Source organism: Erythrolamprus reginae, chromosome 2, assembly GCF_031021105.1.
Source record: "Erythrolamprus reginae isolate rEryReg1 chromosome 2, rEryReg1.hap1, whole genome shotgun sequence".
In the NCBI taxonomy this organism is placed as follows: domain Eukaryota; kingdom Metazoa; phylum Chordata; class Lepidosauria; order Squamata; family Dipsadidae; genus Erythrolamprus; species Erythrolamprus reginae.
Window position 1 is genome coordinate 263,005,731 of NC_091951.1, and position 20,932 is coordinate 263,026,662.

A 20,932-nucleotide genomic window follows, 5' to 3' on the forward strand; every position below is an offset into this window, starting at 1 on the left:
GCAATACGGTGCACATTGGTAAATTGCACATGTGAATGTTTCCAACCAGGGAAGATAAACCTGAGAACTTGTGATCAATGTAAACATGGCTGGGTGGCACATGGTAAGGACCTACATGCTGTTTGTTTTTCTCTTATTATGTGTTTATGTGCATGTCTGCAATTCTAGACAAATGTGTATATTGTTTTTGATGGAGAACATGGGTAGGCAAAGTTGGCTCTTCTATGACATTTGGACTTCAACTCCCAGAATTCCTGAGCTAGCATGATAGGCTCAGGAATTCTGGGAGATGAAGTCCACATGTCATAGAAGAGCCATCTTTGCCTACCTCTGATCTAAAAAAACCTGCATGAAACAAAATTTGCTTATAATTATTGATTAAATATATAAAAAATGAATCTTCATCATCTATGGAAAATAATAAAACGATTATTCTGTTAGTCCAAACCAAATGGAGCTAAGCAAGTTTATCCTCCAATGACTGAAGCATTTTGATGGGAGATGAGAAGTGATTAATATTCTAAATACAGATTGTGGTTGTAAGTTAAGTTGGACCTATAGTACCACAATTTTTGTAGCAATTGTTAAATGACTCACATGGAAATCAGCAAAAAAAAAGTTTCAGTTCTCAATCACCTGATGAAAGAGTGCTGCAATTGTTTGTGCCTGAATTATGATAACATGACTGTAGTTCTGGCGCATTGATCATGTGTGTGAGCACTAGTCATAAAAAGTTACTTTTTCCAAGACCTTTGAAAATTCAAACAGTTATTAAACTAATAGTTGTAAGGCAAGGACTATCTGTAGAAAAACATACTATGCTATATATATACTGCTCAAAAAATAAAGAGAACACTCAAATAACACATCCCAGATCTGAATGAATGAAATATTCTCATTGAATACTTTGTTCTGTACAAAGTTGAATGTGCACAATGGCATGTGAAACTGATTGTCAATCAGTGTTGCTTCCTAAGTGGACGGGTTGATTTCACAGAGGTTTGATTTACTTGGAGTTATATTATGTTGTTTAAGTGTTCCCTTTATTTTTTTGAGCAGTGTACATCTGAAAGAATGAATCCTAACTTCTAACAAATAGTAAAGAGATTAGTACCATTAGCATCTCAACTAAGATATTTGAGATCTGTTAAATTATCTCATTCTCATAGCAGTTTTTCCCCATGTGATTTGAATTTTTGTCAGCACTGATGGAGCTCAACATTGGAAGACTAGAAGATTATTTAAAATATTATGGCAATTATATTAAAGGAACATGCAGAACATGGATTGAGAATCATGTTCCCAGTAGTTTCAAGTTTAGTTTCAAGTTTTATTGGATTTATATGCCGCCCCTCTCCGAAAACTCGGGGCGGCTAACAGCAATCATAGGCAATATACAATAATAATCCAATACTAAAAGCAAATTAAAACCCCTTCATATAGAAAACCAAACACACATAATCTTAGGAGTTAACAAAAAGGAGTTGCCCACTGAACACTATTGAAGAAACCTATCTTCAACCTCTAGGTTTCTTTTTGCACTTGCTAATGTTTCCTTATCGGACAAAGTGCTTGAGGCTGACCTGTAATTCGGAGTACACTTTATGGAAAGATTTTATAGATCCGTTTCAGTGTAACTTCAGATCTGGCAGTGAGATCAAAATTGTTCTGGATCTCATATTGGATGACTTAGAACCACGACATCATTTAGCATAAAGAGTGGAGAGAGTAATAGTACAATTTTAACCATATTCATAATGTAAGAACATGTTGTAAATAATGTTAATATAAAGTGCACATGAAACAGATCTTAAGCCAACAAATATTTTAAAAATTAACTATATTTCAGTTATCGTCATCATTAACATCTTTCACAGATTTTGTTTCTGACTTTCGTGCTTGCTCTTTAGCTCCATGAATTACTCATAAATTGCATACATTTGATGTGATCAGACATCATTTTAATAGGTAATGGTTAGTTAATAGTTTAGCATGTAGAGAACGAGCTGCAGCAAGCAGCAGAGCTGGGTACTGCCCTTCCTTTTTATCCTTAGGTGTGGCTGAGAATATACTTGAGAATTTCAGGGTCAAGCACAGCCAAACTCTGAATAATATTTATAGACTTGTGTAAAGAAGATACTTTCTTACTCATGGCTTGAAGTCAGTGAAGAGAAAAACATGTTTTGTATGTTTTAAACACTGTGGCAAAACTATAGATCGGAATGGCAACCTAATGAGAGTAAGTAATGAAAAGTTTACCAAGTCTATGGTGGCTGCATTATGTCTTTGGGAAAACTGGCCAGGTGCAAAGAACCAGGACCACATATTGCAATTAAGAAGCTTTATTACTCACACCTATATACGAGGATGTACTCAAGTAATGGTCAGCACCAAATTGATGCTAGATGAGAGTCAATGGAATTTAAAGGGGGCTGGATTTGGATCATATGTACCAAAAGAGCCACTCCAGTTTGATTCCTCTCTTGACTTCACCCTCAAGCTGCCTTTTCTTCTCTTACCACTGCACTGCTCAAAAAAAATAAAGGGAACACTTAAACAACATAATAGAACTCCAAGTAAATCAAACGTCTGTGAAATCAAATTGTCCACTTAGGAAGCAACACTGATTGACAATCAATTTCACATGCTGTTGTGCACATTCAACTTTGTACAGAACAAAGTATTCAATGAGAATATTTTTTTCATTCAGATCTAGGATGTGTTCTTTGAGTGTTCCCTTTATTTTTTTGAGCAGTATATTATTAAATAGCTTATACTTTTCTATCCAACAACAATCTCTGTATTCTTTAAAACGCTGCTTTGAAATAAAATATGTTCATATTTTTATGTAGTTAGCAGAATCTGATAGGAATTTGGTGTACTAGTGGACTCTTTTAAAATCTGGATAATCAAGTGCAAGTGATACATTCTCCAATGATAGAGTGAAAACCTTGATAGTTCTTCAACTTTCATAACAAGTGCACCATATCCACGATAGTCTACAATGTGAAGCGCACAAGCTGAAGGATGTGTTGCTTGAATCTTCTTAACTTGTGTGGGAAAAGAAAAGAAAGTTCCATTTGTCCCCTCAAACGTTTCATCGCAAACCATTCATCCACTCAAAATCCAATGCTTATCAAATGGTTTACATCCTGTGATTCATTTTTGGAGGTTCTTGTACTCACTTCACCAACTTTCCAGCCTGCTTTTAAAAAGTTAATCAAGACTCTGAGGCAAGTGATAAAATGAGGAAAGAGTGAAAAATTCATATAACTTTCATATTTGTCAGTGTTGATGTCTAAAGGTACTGGCCTGTGTCTGTCTTAATCTTTTTCAACTGTTCCTTGGTGCTTCTATAGATCTTATTGGGTTGGCAATGGTTGTCTCCTTCCTGTTTTTTCTTCTTCTCAGATTAAAAGCTTTTTTTCCTTGCAAAGAGTATTAATGTGTGCATGTGTTTCCTTAAAAAAACATTTATTTGGCAGAGAGAACTGATGTGGTAGTGAGCCCAGCAGAGATTGGACATTGAGGAATGAGGATTTCTGAATGGGTGGGTCTCAGAAGAGACAAAGCAATCAGAATTCAAGGGATGAATGATGACAGCACTGGTGGTTTTCTTCCCTGGCTATTCCCCCTTCTTTTCTGCATCGGCTGCTACCCACCTGGCCAATGAGGAAAGCACTAATGATGCTGAAGTATCTTGCAGGTGTTCTTTTGGTACAGGTGCTGATAGAAAATTGGGCAATTTCTTGCAGAAATGAGTGAAGGATAGCAAGATTTAATGGCTATCTGGATTAAGATATATTGGACTACCACTTCCAGAATATTCAGACAGCTTGGTCAGCAGCATCAGATTTTATTTATTTATTTATTTATTGGATTTGTATGCCGCCCCTCTCCGGAGACTCGGGGTGGCTAACAGCAATAATAAGACAGCGTACAATAATAATCCAATACTAAAAACGATTAAAAACCCATTAATATAAAAACCAAACATACATACACATATACCATGCATAAAATTGTAAAGGCCTAGGGGGAAAGAGTATATCAATTCCCCCATGCCTGGCGGGAGAGGTGGGTTTTAAGTAGCTTACGAAAGGCAAGGAGGGTGGGGGCAATTCTAATTTCTGGGGGGAGTTGGTTCCAGAGGGCCGGGGCCGCCACAGAGAAGGCTCTTCCCCTGGGTCCCACCAAGCGGCATTGTTTAGTTGACGGGACCTGGAGAAGACCCACTCTGTGGGACCTAACTGGTCGCTGGGATTCATGCAGCAGAAGGCAGTCCCTGAGATAATCTGGTCCGGTGCCATTAAGGGCTTTATAGGTCATAACCAACACTTTGAATTGTGACCGTAAACTGATCGGCAATCAATGCAGACCGCAGAGTGTTGGTGTAACATGGGCATATTTGGGAAAGCCCATGATTGCTCTCACAGCTGCATTCTGCACGATCTGAAGTTTCCGAACACTTTTCAAAGGTAGCCCCATGTAGAGAGTGTTACAGTAGTCGAGCCTTGAGGTGATGAGGGCATGAGTGACTGTGAGCAGTGACTCCTGGTCCAAATAGGGCCGCAACTGGTGCACCAGGCGAACCTGGGCAAACGCCCCCCTTGCCACAGCCAAAAGATGTTTCTCTAATGTGAGCTGTGGATCAAGGAGGACACCCAAGTTGCGAACCCTCTCTGAGGGGGTCAATGATTCTCGCCCCCAGGGTTGTGGACAGACAGATGGAATTGTCTTTGGGAGGCAAGACCCACAGCCACTCCGTCTTATCTGGGTTGAGTTTGAGTTTGTTGACACCCATCCAGGCCCCAACAGCCTCCAGGCACCGGCACATCACTTCCACTGCTTCGTTGACTGGACATGGCGTGGAGATGTATAACTGGGTATCATCGGGGATTGGGTAAGTCCAGGAAAGGGCACACATGATACTCAATTATTGATTTGGATCTGAACACTTTAATTTGGAAATTGGACAATATTTTAATTATCCTGTATAAGCATTCCGAAATGTAGTTTTAATAGTGGGCTTCATTTAACTCTCTTTCATCCTTCTACTTTTATTGGGTTATCATGTAGTCAATTTTAAATATTTTACATTGTTCAGTGGATCCTTTTAATATTTAACTGAATTAGTGTGTTAATTGGCATATCTTGCTAAACTGTTTTCGCAAATATTTTGTACAGTTGGCAGCAATTCATTAATATAGGAAAGTAAGATAAACAAGGCAGTTTTAACAGTTTATACCATGTACAATAAAGACAAATGGAGAGAATGTTAAAAAAAGAAATTCATTCCTTGAATTATGTTATTCCGTAGAATTTAATTCTGATCCATAGAATTTAATCTATGATGAGTGTCAGTCTTTTAAAAGTGCTGCTTTAAAGATAGTGCCCATAGAAAAAGCATGGTAACTCATACTACAGGAACACATAGAAATACAATGGTACTTCTGCTTACAAACTTAATTAATTCCCTGACCAGGTTCTTAAGTAGAAAAGTTTGTAAGAGGAAGCCATTTTTTCCATAGGAATCAATGTAAAAGCAAATAATGTGTGAGATTGGGGAAACCACATGGAGGTGGAGGCGCTGTTTCCTCCCAGGAGATTCCTAGAGAGGCCCCACAGAGGCTTCTCCCTGTCTTTTCCGGCCCTGTTTCCTCCCAGGTTATTCCTAGAGAGGCCCCACGGAGGCTTCTCCCTGCCTTTTCCGGTTACAGTTTTGGAGGCTTGGCTTTGTAAGTGGAAAATGGTTCTTGAAAAGAGGGAAAAAAACTTTGAACACCAGGTTCTTCTCTAGAAAAGTTCATAAGTAGAGGCATTCGTAGGTAGAGGTACCACTGTACAGGTAGTCCTTAACGTGCAACAGTTCTTTTTAGTGACCGTTCAAAATTACAGCGGCACTGAAAAAAGTGAGTTATGACCATTTCCCCCACATTTATGACATTTGCAGTATCCCCATGGTCAGGCGATCAAAATTCAGATGCTGGGCAATGGAATCATTTTTAGGACGGTTGCAGTGTTCTGGAGTCACGTGATCCCCTTTTACAAAGAAGAGGGAGTTAAGCTGTTCTCCAGATCACCTGAGAGTAGGACAAGAAGCAATGGGAGGAAACTAATCAAGGAGAGAAGCAATTTAGAACTAAAGAGAAATTTCTTGACAGTTAAAACAATTAATCTGTGGAACAGCTTGCCTCCAGAAATTTTGAATGCTCCAACACTTAGAAGTTTTAAAGAAGATGTTGGATAACCATTTGTCTGAAGTGGTGTAGGGTAAGACCAGAAGACCTCCAAGGTCCTTTCCAATTCTGTTGCTCCTGTTCTGTTCTGTTCCATACATTGATTGATTGATTGATTGATTTGTTTGTTTGTTTGTTTGTTTGTTTATTTGTTTGATTTCTAGGCTGCCCCTCTCCAAAGACTCGGGGCGGCTTACAACATATAAAAACAGTGATTTACAATAAAATTAATCCAATTAATATAGAACTAAACTAAAATCCCCAATTAATTTTTAAAAAATCAATCACACCCATTCTTACAACAATCATTCATTGCCCAGGGGCCAAGATCTAATCAGCCCAAGCCTGACATACCTGAGTGTTAAGATTCTTATGAAAGGCGACGAGGTTGGGGGCAGTACGAATCTCTGGGAGGAGCTGATTCCAAAGGGCCGGGGCCCCCAGAGAAAAGGCTCTTCCCCTAGTTCCCTCCAAATGACATTGTCTAGTTGACGGGACCTAGAGAAGGCCAACTCTGTGTGGCCTAACCAGTCGCTGGGATTCATGTGGCAGTAGGCGGTTCCGCAAATAATCTGGTCTGATGCCATGTAGGGATTGATTGATTTGTTTGATTGTTTGTTTGTTTGTTTGGATTTGTAGGCCAATTAATTTATTTAATTGGACTTTTGTAGATCATAACCAACACTTTGAATTGAATCCGGAAACCAACTGGCAACCAATGCAGACTGCAGAGTGTTGGAGAGACATGGGCATGCCTAGGCAGGCCCATGACCACTCACATGGCTGCGTTCTGCACAATTTCCCATTCCCATTCTCTATTCTGTTCTGTTCTATTCTATTCTAGTCTACAACCTTCTGATAAGCAAAGTCAATTTGCTTATCAGATTCATTTCACAACTATGTTACTAACTTAACCTCTGCAGGGATTCATTCACCAAATGTGACAAGGAAAGTCTTAAAATTGAACTTAACAACTTTCTCTCTTAGCAACAGAAATTTTGAGCTCAACTGTGGTTGTAAATTGAGGATTACCTTTATTCTCTCATTAAGGCTGCAAAAGTTAAGTATTTGCAAAATGACATGTCCTTGCTTGCTACTAATGATGTGCCATTTAAGATTGACAACCTAACTAATGCTGTCTTGTTGCTAATAGAAAAAACTTTAATCAGAGATTTATGTCCAAAGTTGACAAAATTTAAAAGCTCTGTAACCCTAGGTTTAATGCAAGCTCATGCGGACTGCAGAGCTGTGGCATGTTTCTCCTCCTCTGACAGAATACCTACTTCATAACTACTAGCAGTCAAAGATCAGCTGCCAAAGGGAATTTATTGTATTGTAGGGTGTTTGAGGATATACTTGGAGCTTTGTCTGCTCCCCCCACCCAAAACCTAAATGCTTGAAAAAGATTACTATTGCACAAAGGACAGTGTAGAATCTGTATGTGAATGATGGAATTGTGAAAGTTCAACTTGGTTATTCATTCATTCATTCATTCATTCATTCATTCATTCATTCATTCATTCATTCATTCATTCATTCATTCATTCATTGGATTTGTATGCCGCCCCTCTCCGTAGACTCGTGGCGGCTAACAACAATAATAAAAACAGCATGTAAATCCAATACTAAAACAACTAAAAAACCCTTATTTTAAAACCAATCATACCTACAAACAAACAAACACACATACCACGCATGTTTGTGCAGCCTGTATGTGATACTGAAGGGAGAATGCCTATGGATTTATGCAGAATGTCACTTTTGGGAAAATGTAAATATTTTATTTATTAATTATAATTATTACACCTCCCTTTTCACCTAAATGAACTCCGAGTAGCTTATAACAACCCTGAAAAAAGAGACACGAATACATGGATTTCTGAGTTCTGCGTATTCAAATCACTTTATAGAAATGATAGAACATATTTCATATTTTTTCTTTTTCCATCCTGCATTCCCCCCAGTTTTCTATTATCTTTTACAATTTATGTTTATATACTTTGATACACTAATAAAAATGTATTAGAAAAAAATAAAGACCATGAATGGAATTCTATAAACTTAGCAAGAAAGGAAAAATTAATAAACAATTATTTCAGGGAGAAGATATTTTGGCTAGATGAAGATTTGTCATTAAGTATGTTTCTGCTTCAATCATTAAACTACTTTGTTTGAAGAAGAAAAAAGAACCATTCTCACACTGTCATGCATGAAATAACACATTATTTTACCAATATGGCACTTAGCAATAACACTTAGATTTATATAGCATTTTACCTTGCTTTTACAGCCCTCTCTAAGCAGTTTACAGTATCAGTACATTGCCCTCCACAATCTGTGTCCTCATTTTACCCACTTCGGAAGGATAGAAGGCTGAGTCAGTCTTGAGCCTGGTGAGATTTGGACTGCTAAACTGCAGGCAGCTGACAGGCAGCAGAACTTGCCTGCAGTACTGTAGTCTAACCACTGTGCCACCATGGCTCTGATATATTGTCTCAAGGCATATAACAAGGGATAAGAATCACCCCAATCAATATATTTGTCTGCCTCTTACAATATAAAAGATTGCCCTCTGATCCCTATGGATGGTCTCCATGTTTTTCAATATCAGGTCCCCTAGCAGAGACCTGGAATTTTGAAGGTCCCTAGCAAAAGAGCAGGACTCTTTGGGGCAGCAGATTAACTCATTGTGAGACAACTCATTGTGGGAAAATTTAACAATTCAATTCAATTATTTAAAATAAATTAAAAAAAATATTTTAATTTTTGCCATTCACATTTCATTCTGTCACTCCTTTTGCATCCTTTCTTTAATTATTCCTTTCCACTATTTCTTTGGTATTAATGTAACTCTTGTCCTGCAGTGAGTTGTCCTATGGCGAGATGGCCTTAGTGAGTTGTCCTGCAGTAAGTTGGCCATGGCAAGTTGGCTATGGCAAATTGTCACACACCCTTCTGTAGAATGTCCCATCTGGATTAAGGAGGGCGTAGTCCATACACATGGCAAATATTCCTGTACACTGTGAATGCTACTTGGTTGTGCCATTCAGTGTATGCTGTTTCTTCCTACATCTTACACCCTGTTGAACTATGTCTGAGGTTCCTCTGCATAGTCTACACCAGTGTTTCCCAACCTTGGCAACTTGAAGATATCTGGACTTCAACTCCCAGAATTCCCCAGCCAGCATTTGCTGGCTGGGGAATTCTGGGAGTTGAAGTCCAAATACCTTCAAGTTGCCAAGGGTGGGAAACACTGGTCTACACCTTGGGTCTTGTCTAGTGTGGTAGACCCCTGCTTCTACGGATCTGGTGGTAGCAGCACAAGAACAAGTACTAAGACACACACACACACACACACACACACCTGTTCCTAATACATTTCTTGGTTTCGATGCTTAAAATTCCTATTCAGGAGATGAGTCTCTGATAAACAAAAAAATTACATTTGAGAACAGCATCCTGCCAACATGTGTACATTTCTTGGTCTTCTTTAAATAAATCCAATCACAGTGTTTACATTTCATGGTGAAGCAAAACTTGTGATATATACAGATAAATTTTGCACAGACACATTCCAAACATATGTATATAAATTGATATCTTAAGGAAATGGCAAGGCAACTTGAGGTTTTCTCATTTAGTTGCTCTCCAAAATCTTTAGAGGTTGTTCCTTGATGACTTATTAAAGCTTTACAGTTAGAATACCTGGGTTTTGAAAGAATGGACCACTGGTTACTATTCCAAACTTTTAAAAATGTGTTTACTCTGTAATTTGCTGAATTACAGTAAGTTTTATTGAATTACCAAGTCCATCCTTTCTTTGTATTTTTAAAATTAATAAGATTGTTTTAGGCCTGCTTATTGCTTTTCGTCAGTGAGGTGGTCTGAAGATTTGGTGCACTGGAAGTACAATTTGAATGATATGTCAGTACTAGATGCATTCACAAGAAAAGGCAATTTCTAAAAAGAGTAGGAAGAACTTAGGCCTGTTTAAGAAAACCCTCTGATGTCTAATGCTGTAAAAATATAGAGTGAATTAATAGATAATGAAAATATTATTAATTTTAAATGTTGGGCTTATTATAAAGGCATTATAGTGAGATTTGTTTCACAATACAGTAAAGGCAGTGAAGGGCTACCGAATGTTTTACTACCACACTGTGGGCGTGGCTTATGCATTTTCTTTAAACATCTTTCAGTGCAAATTGGGTGCTCTGGGGTGGAGCTTCATTTTGGCTACCCCACTGCGTTCCTTCCCATCCAGGCAGCAGCCCACTCCTGAGTAAAGGTAGTATTCATTAGTGAATATTAGTAAATATCACTAGTGAAACTTTCCTTTCCTTTTATCCTGCCATCCCACCCATCCTCTCCTCTCCTCTCCCCTCCGTCCATCCATCCATCCATCCATCCATCCATCCATCCATCATATATCCATCTTTCCATTATTTGTATCCCTATCTATCTATATCTTGCTACCTTTTTATATTTCTGCCTATCAGAAATATAAATTTATACAATAAATAGACAGGCAGACATTTACAGTATATTTCTTCTTATGCCTTCTTACAGAGCAATCTTCATAGAGAATAATTTTGAATTAATCATAAACTTCCATGCTATTTGAAACACATTACAGGTAGCCCTCAATTTATAATCGTTTGTTTAGTGACCCCTCAAAATCACAATGGCACTGAAAAAAGTGTCTTATAACCATATTGCACACTTATTGTTGTGAGCTGCCCCGAGTTTGCGGAGAGGGGTGGCATATAAATCCAATAAATCTAAATCTTTACCACCATTGCAACAACCCCGTGGTTAAGTGATCAAAATTCAGGTGCTTGGGACTGGCTCATATCTAGGATTGTTGCAGTGTCCAGCCAGGGCAAGGCAAAAAAGACAACGTTTGACCGAACTGCTGCAAAGAACAGCAGTGGGTCGGGAATGCTCGGGGGTCGCGATTCTTTTGCCCCCTCCTCTTCTTTTCCTCAGGTGCAGAGTAAGTAGTAGTGGGGGGGGAAAGGTTAGCCGTTGCTCGCCTCCAGGCATCCGGAGCTGGTGGGAAGGAGGATAAATTCCCCATCGCGGATTTCACCTATCGCGGCCGGGTCTGGAACGTAACACCCGCAATAGGTGAGGGCTTACTGTAATACGTCTAGAACTATCTTTATTTGAGAAAAAATAGGGAAGTATTTTCTCAAGTCTTCCCGCCACAGGGCACCTACTATGATAACTCCTACTTCCCCTTCCTTCTATACCACTCTTTTGCCACTGTCCCAAGATACAGCATTATATACACTGCTCAAAAAAAATAAAGGGAACACTTAAACAACACAATAGAACTCCAAATAAATCAAACTTCTGTGAAATCAAACTGTCCACTTAGGAAGCAACACTGATTGACAATCAATTTCACCTGCTGTTGTGCACATTCAACTTTGTACAGAACATAGTTGTACAACTATAGTTTTTAACTATAGTTTTAATTATTGGATTTGTACCATATTGTTTATTGTTGTTGTGAGCTGCCCCAAGTCTTTGGAGAGGGGCGGCATACAAATCTAATAAATTATTATTATTATTATTATTAAATTATTATTATTATTATTCAATGAGAATATTTCATTCATTCAGATCTAGGATGGGTTATTTGAGTGTTCCTTTATTTTTTTGAGCAGTATATTTTTACTTTTATCTTATTAAAGGATATGATGGACGATTCTGCCACCATTTTCTAGTAAACATATTTTCATAGTTTTGAAACCTCTTGGACTGCTCATATTGTCTTATCTGAAAAACCCAAAAGGGAAATGTCCCTTGTCATGTCTTCTATGAGATACAACTGAGGCATGTTGGACGTTACTCGGAGCACAAGGCTGGCAGAAGGAGGAGGAGTAGCGATGGCAAACCATTCATGCTGGCAAAGTTTGGTGTAGGAGGCTTTCCAGAACCAAAATGGGCTGGGGGGGATGTGCGGGGATGGGCATTGTGAGGCACATGCGTGGGGGAGCAAGGTATGCACGCATGTTTATTCCTCCACTCAAAATAGAATACCCTACAAGACTAGACTGTCAATCCTGGGCCTAGAAATCTTAGAACTAAGACGCCTTAAACAAGATCTAAGTATTGCCCACAAGATCATATGCTGCAATGTCCTGCCTGTCGGCGACTACTTCAGCTTCAACCACAACAACACAAGAGCACACAACAGATTTAAACTTAATATTAACAGCTCCAAACTTGACTGTAAAAAATATGACTTCAGTAACCGAGTTGTCGAAGCGTGGAACTCAAATTGAATGAACAATTGTGCTTGCTAACCTGAATGCCTTCAATGTTTGGTAGTCAAATTAAATATGTTTCAAAGAAGCATTGCCCCGGAAGCGGAGTAAAGACGCTGAGACATATTGTGGATTAAATAAGGGTCATTTTATTAAATTAACATAAATTTAAATAACGTAACTTTAAATATGTAAATTTAAATATTTAAATTCAAACATAACTAAGGACCTGCAGAGGCCAAAAACTAACGGGGCGGTTATAGTGTTATCCCCAAACCCCCAACACTGTACCCTTAGATTATCTACGGTTGACCTATCCAGGTTCCTAAGAAGTCACTAAGGGGCGAGTACAAGTGCACTAGAGCGCCTTCTGTCCCCTGTCCTATTGCTCTCCTATATCTCCTATACCTTTCTTCTATTCCTGTATCTCTTCTATTCTTTCATTGATATGTTCTATTACTATATCTTCTTTTCTATTCTTTCATAGATATATTTTACTATGAGTATCTCCTCTATAACCTTCATCATGTATTTTACTGTGTGTGTGTGTGTGTGTGTGTGTGTGTGTGTGTATATATATATATATATATGTGTGTGTGTGTGTGTGTGTGTGTGTGTGTGTGTGTTTTATATATATATATATACACAATCAAGTAGCCTGCAAGCTCCAACTACTCAGGATATCACGCCTAATCTACAACCATTAACTAATCAGCATACCTCAGCTACATCAACGACTCCAGATGTTACCCCACTGACTCACCAGGAAGTGTCTACACAGCAGGCAATTGCTGAGCCATCAAACCACACCCAGCCACCAGTATTTATAGAAGAAGGGCAGCTCAGATCTTGCAGTGTTCGCCCTAGAACAAGGACAGAAACACCAGCCTGAAGATGACGAGTGGGACCTCGTCAAAACGTCGGCAGAAATTTCCAAATCCTACACGGGAAGAAACCCGAATATACCAAGACCGTCATATATATATATATATATATATATATATATATATATATATATATATATATATATATATATATATATATATGTATATATATGTATACCCACTAAAACTGTCATTGTGTATTGAACAAAATAAAAAAATAAAAAAATAAATTAATAAAAAAAATAAATTAATTAATAAATGTGCAAGCGGGTGTGTATAGCATTGTGGGTGCTGGCACTAATTCATGCTATTGCACACATATATACACACACACACACACTTTTGGCACACAACCAGAAAAAGGATCGCCACCACTGCTCTAGAAGAATGGTGAAGTACTTCCTGAGAGTCCCTATTGTTTTCCTGGCCAGTCTTATTTCCAATAAAGAGTTAGAACTGAAATAAGGAAGTAGTTTGGTTTGGATCAAGATAGTTCTTTAATAGTCATAGTCCCAAAGTATTTTAGGCTAAGAATGAGTGGTCTGAATTTATAAAATCATTGTAATCTCCTACTAATGATCAACAATATTCTAGGCCAGTGATGGTGAACTTTTTTTTCCTCGGGTGCTGAAAGAAAGTGTGTGTGTACTATCACGGATGCATGAGTGCCCATACCTATAATTCAATGCCCAGGAAGGGCAAAAACAGATTCCCCCATCCCCTGGAGGCCCTCGGGAGGCCAGAAACAGCCTGCTTTCCAACTTCTGGTGGGCTGAATAGGCTCGTGTTTCGCTCTCCCCAGGCTCCAAAAGCTCATAAAAACACCCTCCCCCATCGCCCCAGAGACTCTCTGGAAGCCAAACATTTCCTCCCAGATCCTCTGTGCAAGTCAAAAATCAGCTGGCCAGCACACACATGCACATTGGATCTGACCTAGGACAACGGCTCACGTGCCAGCAGATATGGCTCTGTGTACCTCCTGTGGCACCCATGCCATAGGTTCACCATCACTGTCCTAGGCCAACTGAAGTTGAGTAGACAGCTTAAAGATAGGTCACTCTGTGGAGTCTCCATTGTGGTAATCAAATCTAGATATGTTTATCTGGGACATTGATGATTCAATTTCCAGCCGTTGCTGAATTCAAGAGCATGCCACTTGGGAACATAATTCCTCAGAGGCATTGTTACCTTTATAAATCAACTTTTTACTCTCGTATGTCGCCTTCCTGGGAATTTTCTCTTTTCTGGTTTAAACTTCAGTTTATTAGTCCTCAACTAGTCCATCTGCACCTCTAGAGATCAATTCAGAATTACTTCTGTTCCTTTGGTTTCAGATGAAAGGGACGAAAATAGGGCATGTGATTTGCATATTGATTAAGAGCGCTGTTTAAAATTGTACAGGGCACTGTACATTAATGACCAAATTGTCAGCACTAAAGGGTGCCAGCTATTCTTCAGAGAGGGGTGGCATACAAATCTAATAAATTGAATTGAATTGAATATCATGTCATCTCCCTGATCCCCCCCACCCACACCAATCCCCCCCTCCACCCCACTCTCATATCTGCTTTGGGAAAAATAGTCGTCACATTTTTAAAGAACCAATAAACTTTTCCTAATAATTTCTTGAAGATCTTCTTATAAAATATACGAGTTTGCTTCCTTTTTAACTTCAGAGATGCTAAATGGAGCATGTCAGGTGAAGAATGGAGTCATCAAAGGATTCCTTTTTGCAGCACAATAAGTATTTTTGTTGGCGTTAATATGGCTTATTGAGTTTGACCCTGCACCCTTATGCTGTAGTGGTAATCCAGCCTCAGTACTTTTTTTAATGTTCAAGCCAACAATTACATGGCTTACAGCAACCTATCCTTACCACTGTGGCTCTTAAAAAAGAATTGGTTGTTGCTCAAGCAGCTCTCTGGTGTTAAAAGGATTTAAAGAACGAGACCGTTTTAATTTGTGTCCAGCTGAAACTTGGCACGGTTTTTTTTTTCAAGTTTGGAATAAGATTTATTTATTTTTAAAATGGTTTAAATTGGCTAAACCATTTCCTAGGTCTGGAGTTGTTAAAAGGTTTTAAAAGAGAGAGGAGGAGAATGTGAAACATGTTGCAGGATTTTTTTTAAAATACAGTGAACACTGGCATTTTATAAGCATTTTGATTAAATGCAGGTCAGTGCTACTGAGTATGGAAAAAGAAATAAAACCAAAATAAGTAACAGCAACAACAACAACAACAACAACAACAACAAAAGAGCATTTCCTGAACACAGCAGCATCACAAGCACAGTCCACACCAAAGCACCCTGTTTATATCATTGGGGAAAATAAATTAAATGGAATGAAATTTCAGCCAGTTTTGGATAAGAATAATTTTCTAGTGTCATTTCAGTCTGGCTTTAAGTCTAGTTACTGGACAGAAACTGCCTTTATTTCAATGAAAAAGTCTTAACTGAACAAGAGATTAGAGAGGAAATTTTTTAGTAGTTTCCCATAGATGTGTCTATTTCTTTTCATTCCACTAAATACGTGGCAACCTTTAGATTTAGGATCACATGAATTTCTCAGCCTAGTTTCATGTAACCTTTGAAGGCAACCCAGAACTATGTCTAAAACTATGTACCAATAGAAGAGAATATTTGTAGCTCAGAGTTGAACTATGGGGGTCCTTGGTGCCTTAAGAGTGATTCAGTGGTGGGTTAGCTGCTGGTTCAGACTGGTTTGCCAGTATTAGTGGTGGATATTTGCACCTGCTTACTGAATATGCAGTGATGGCCAGCTGTCCACACCCCAAAAACGGTTCTCTGGTCCCCGCAATCTGGAAAGAACCCTCTGTTCATGCCCAGAGAGTCATTTGTGCGATGTAATGGGGGCGCTCATACACGCACACAAAACATACACTTCCGTCGCGATGCAAACCAGTAGGGAAGGTAAGTGGAACCCATCCCTGGAGTTATTGTTTGGTTGGTTTTTTGTAAACATTTCATTACCCAACTAGGTAACATCATCAGAGAGTATACCACAATGTACTGTATTCCCACTCTAGGGGTGTATAATGTCTCTTTACAATATATGGCATACTTTAGAGACCAGTTAATGTTTCTAACATTACAGCTGAGTAATTGTAGAAGATCAAGTCAACTAAACCTAGTTCCCCTCCCCATCTTTTTCTATTGTATTGGCAGTTCTGTCTTAGCAAAAACTTCAGAACAGAAGGATTTAGGGGTAGTGATTTCTGACAGTCTCAAAATGGGTGAACAGTGTGGTCGGGTGGTAGGAAAAGCAAGTAGGATGCTTGGCTGCATAGCTAGAGGTATAACAAGCAGGAAGAGGGAGATTGTGATCCCGCTATATAGAGTGCTGGTGAGACCACATTTGGAATACTGTGTTCAGTTCTGGAGACCTCACCTACAAAAAGATATTGACAAAATTGAACGGGTCCAAAGACAGGCTACAAGAATGGTGGAAGGTCTGAAGCATAAAACGTATCAGGAAAGACTTAATGAACTCAATCTGTATAGTCTGGAGGACAGAAGGAAAAGGGGGGACGTGATAGAAACATTTAAATATGTTAAAGGGTTAAATAAGGTTCAGGAGGGAAGTGTTTTTAATAGGAAAGTGAACACAAGAACAAGGGGATACAATCTGAAGTTAGTTGGGAGAAAGATCAAAAGCAACATGAGAAAATATTATTTTACTGAAAGAGTAGTAGATCCTTGGAACAAACTTCCAGCAGACGTGGTTGGTAAATCCACAGTAACTGAATTTAAACATGCCTGGGATAAACATAGATCCATCCTAAGATAAAATACAAAAAATAGTATAAGGGCAGACTAGATGGACCATGAGGTCTTTTTCTGCCGTCAGTCTTCTATGTTTCTATTAATTCCCTTAATAAAAGTTTATTCATTATCAGCTTGATTTACTCTTTCACTTAATGGAATCATTTTTAATATAATAAGCTTAACATTTTTCATTAGCATTAAGATAAGTGTTAAGCTTATCTTCCTTTGAGGGCTCTGCGTGTGCTGCTATTAGTCTGTTGCTCTCATACATTACCCTTCCCACTCTGTAAAGACTCTAAATTGAGTACCCTGATGTGTACAGGTAGTCCTCAACTTACGACCACAGTTTAGCCCAAAATTTATGTTGCTAAGTGAGAAGTTTGTTAAGTAAATTTTGCCTTATTTTATGACTTTTCTTGCCACATTTGTTGAGTGAATCACTGCAGTGGTTAAATTAGTAACTTGTTAAGTGAACCTGGCTCTCCCATTGACTTTGCTTGTTAGACAGTCGCAAACATAATCACCTGACCTTCGGACAAAGCAGAGGAGGGTTCCTACCAATTCTATCCAGTTTATTTATTTATTTATTGGATTTGTATGCCGCCCCTCTCCAGAGACTCGGGGCGGCTAACAGCAATAATAAAACAATGTACAATAATAATCCAATAAATACTAAAAATGATTAAAAACCCATTAATATAAAAAACCAAACATACATATAGACATACCATACATGAAATTGTAAAGGCCCAGGGGGAAAGAGCATCTCAATTACCCCATGCCTAGCGGTAGAGGTGGGTTTTAAGTAGCTTACGAAAGGCAAGGAGGGTGGGGGCAATTCTAATCTCTGGGGGGAGTTGGTTTCAGAGGGCCGGGGCTGTCACAGAGAAGGCTCTTCCCCTGGGTCTCGCCAAGTGGCATTGTTTAGTTGACGGGACCCGGAGAAGACCCACTCTGTGGGACCTAACCGGTCGCTGGGATTCGTGCAGCAGAAGGCGGTCCCTGAGATAATCTGGTCCAGTGCCATGAAGGGCTTTAGAGGTCATAACCAACACTTTGAATTGTGACCGGAAACTGATCGGCAACCAATGCAGACTGCGGAGTGTTGGTGTAACATAAGCATATTTGGGAAAGCCCATGATTGCTCTTGCAGCTACATTCTGCACGATCTGAAGTTTCCGAACACTTTTCAAAGGTAGCCCCATGTAGAGAGCATTACAGTAGTCGAGCCTTGAGGTTCTTTGGAACTGTTAGTAAAGCAGCAATGATGTCCTAGAGCCAGTTCTGTTGGTGCTGGTTTATGGGTGCCGCCATCTTGGATTTTGCTTCTACGCATGTGCAGAAGCTAATTTTTGCTTCTGCACATGCACAGAAGCTATTTTTTATTGCTGCTGGGGTGCGCATGTGCATGAAGAGTGAATGCACCCTTGGCACAATCCTGAGCAAACCGGCAGCAACACGATCCACAACCCACCCCTGGGACACAGCAATGCGAGTCAGTTGTCAAGCATCTGAATGTAGAATTTGTCAGGGTATATCTATTAGATTAAAAGATTATAACTAGCCGGGTGAGATTCTACCTATTAGGTGTAAACAAACTAAGAACTGCATTAAGATAGGTTTCACTGCATCATCTTTGCTCGTGGGCCTGATATAAGCCTTATTTCCATTTTTTCAACATTTTCATCTCACCCACAGAAAGTGATTCTGGAACAAAATGCAGGGGTTCAATCTGAACCAGCAAATTTCTATCCCAATTCAGACATTTCTAATCTACAACCCAGATCTGGAGATTGGACATACCGAGGATCACTTGAGTGCCCTACTACAATTTGACTTTTACGCTTTAATTCCAAATATGGCTTTAATTATGCCATCAGCCTTTGTAATGTATAAAAATTATATGCGGAAGTCTAGATGTTCTCTTTTCCCTGTTTCTTATCCTTTAATCTGTTTTATCTTACTATAAATTAACTTTATAAGGAATTAAAGATCCAAGAAGCTGCACAATGCCTTGTCTATTTTCAATACTGAGAACAGTCTGTTTAGAAACGCTTTTCTCTAGTTTAAATGATTGATGATATAGAATTTCAAACCAAGTATTTTGGTTGCCTCTTTGAAGGCAACATGTTGCTACAATCGCATCACGTGCGTTAAAAATATTTCCATTTTAGACAAAGAAAACACCCTATTTCCCTCTAAGAGCACCTTATGCTACACACGAAGTGCTGTGACTATTATTTTATTGCGCTTTATTACATCATAAAGTTTTATATCTCTCTAATGATCCTACAGGAGGTTTAATTGTTTATAGCAACATCTTAATTAAGTAAAGTTCACCAGGTTAAACAGAATACAAATTGAAAGTGTTAAAAGTGAAACAAACTCCACCACTGGGCTGAAATGTAGCACCATTAAATTAAAGCAGGAGTACTTGATTACAAGAATAAAAATGTCACATTCCCTTCTGAGGATATATTGGTTTTGGGTGACTTTTCCTTTGCATTTCGGTATTTGGAGCTGAAAACTGTTGGATAGAAGGTGGGAAAAGGCTTGGCTGCATTTGTAATATATTTTTTTGCTAAAGAAGATATTCCAGGTTTAGCTAAACAGACTCCTTAAGGTTTCTTAATTATCCTGTTCCCATTTGGCCTTCAGAAATAGGAAATGTACTCTGGATTGTACCCTTAACAATGCTAAAGATTTCTCTAATTACAGTCTAATTGACTGCATTCAAATTTGTTGGAGTATATTTAATCTGGAGCTGAAATGTGAAACGGTCACAGTAGATGAACTTTATGACAATCACTCACAAGTGTCCTGTTTAGTTGCAGGGCACAAAGGAAGGGTGATTAAAAAGGATAATCATGACCTGACTATTGGCACATTGTACGGACTTTATAATAGCACAACGAGTGTCAGTTATGAGGAGGTGCTTGTAGAACTACCTTAATTAACTTATATTCTCCTAATTGGAATGCTTGAAATCATTATTGATTTATCCAGCAGTGCGCACTGGATAGCACAAGTTCTAAATACGCTGCATACTCAAGCAGCATGGACAAAGGAAATCAGCATTAGGTTACTTTTACAGGGCTAGTTCAGAAGGGCTGTGTTTTGCATTTTGTATTTTCCTGTTAAAGAGAACATCTTTATCCTTCACAAGCAGTTAAGTTCACCCCTAGGTAGTTGGGGATGATTTCAGAGTTGTCTTCTAATGCAGAGTTCCCCAACCTTTCTAGATTTGTGGCCTGGCGGGGGAGAGGGGAGAAAGGGATGGTTCCACACAGGCAGTGAGAAAGCACATGTGTGCAGTATCATTTGTGAGAATGATGGGCAGGTTTGCACGCTGCTTGGGTAAGTGGAGTATGCAGGTATGCAGTCGCCTGCTGTGCACACCACTTCCGTGGCCCAGTTCTGAATGGCTCTTGGCCCTGTAGTGGGCCGTGGCTCAATAATTGGAAGACCCCCGTTCTACTGTAGTATAGGTAGTCCTCGACTTACAACAATCCTTTAGGGCTAGGGTCCAAAGGTACAACGGCACCGAAAGAAGTGTCTTACAACCGTTTTTCATACTTAGGACCATTGCATGGTCAAAGGGTCAAAATTCAGGTGCTTGGCAACTGACATGTATTTTGTGACGGTTGTACATTCCTGGGATCCTGGGATCCCCTTTTGAGACCTTATGGCAAGCAAAGTCAAAGGGACGGCCCGATTCACTGAACAACGGTATTGCTAATTTA

General features: G+C 39.1%; 1 protein-coding gene across 6 annotated transcripts in view; it reads left to right on the forward strand.

Moving 5' to 3' along the window:
* Positions 1–20,932, forward strand: part of BNC2 (basonuclin zinc finger protein 2) — a 556,729-nt gene that overhangs the window by 365,891 nt on the left and 169,906 nt on the right. For all 6 annotated transcript variants that reach the window (XM_070742538.1, XM_070742536.1, XM_070742539.1 and 3 more), the window contains one exon: positions 1–103. In XM_070742538.1, coding sequence (XP_070598639.1) covers positions 1–103 — 103 coding nt within the window. The remainder of the gene's footprint in view (positions 104–20,932) is intronic.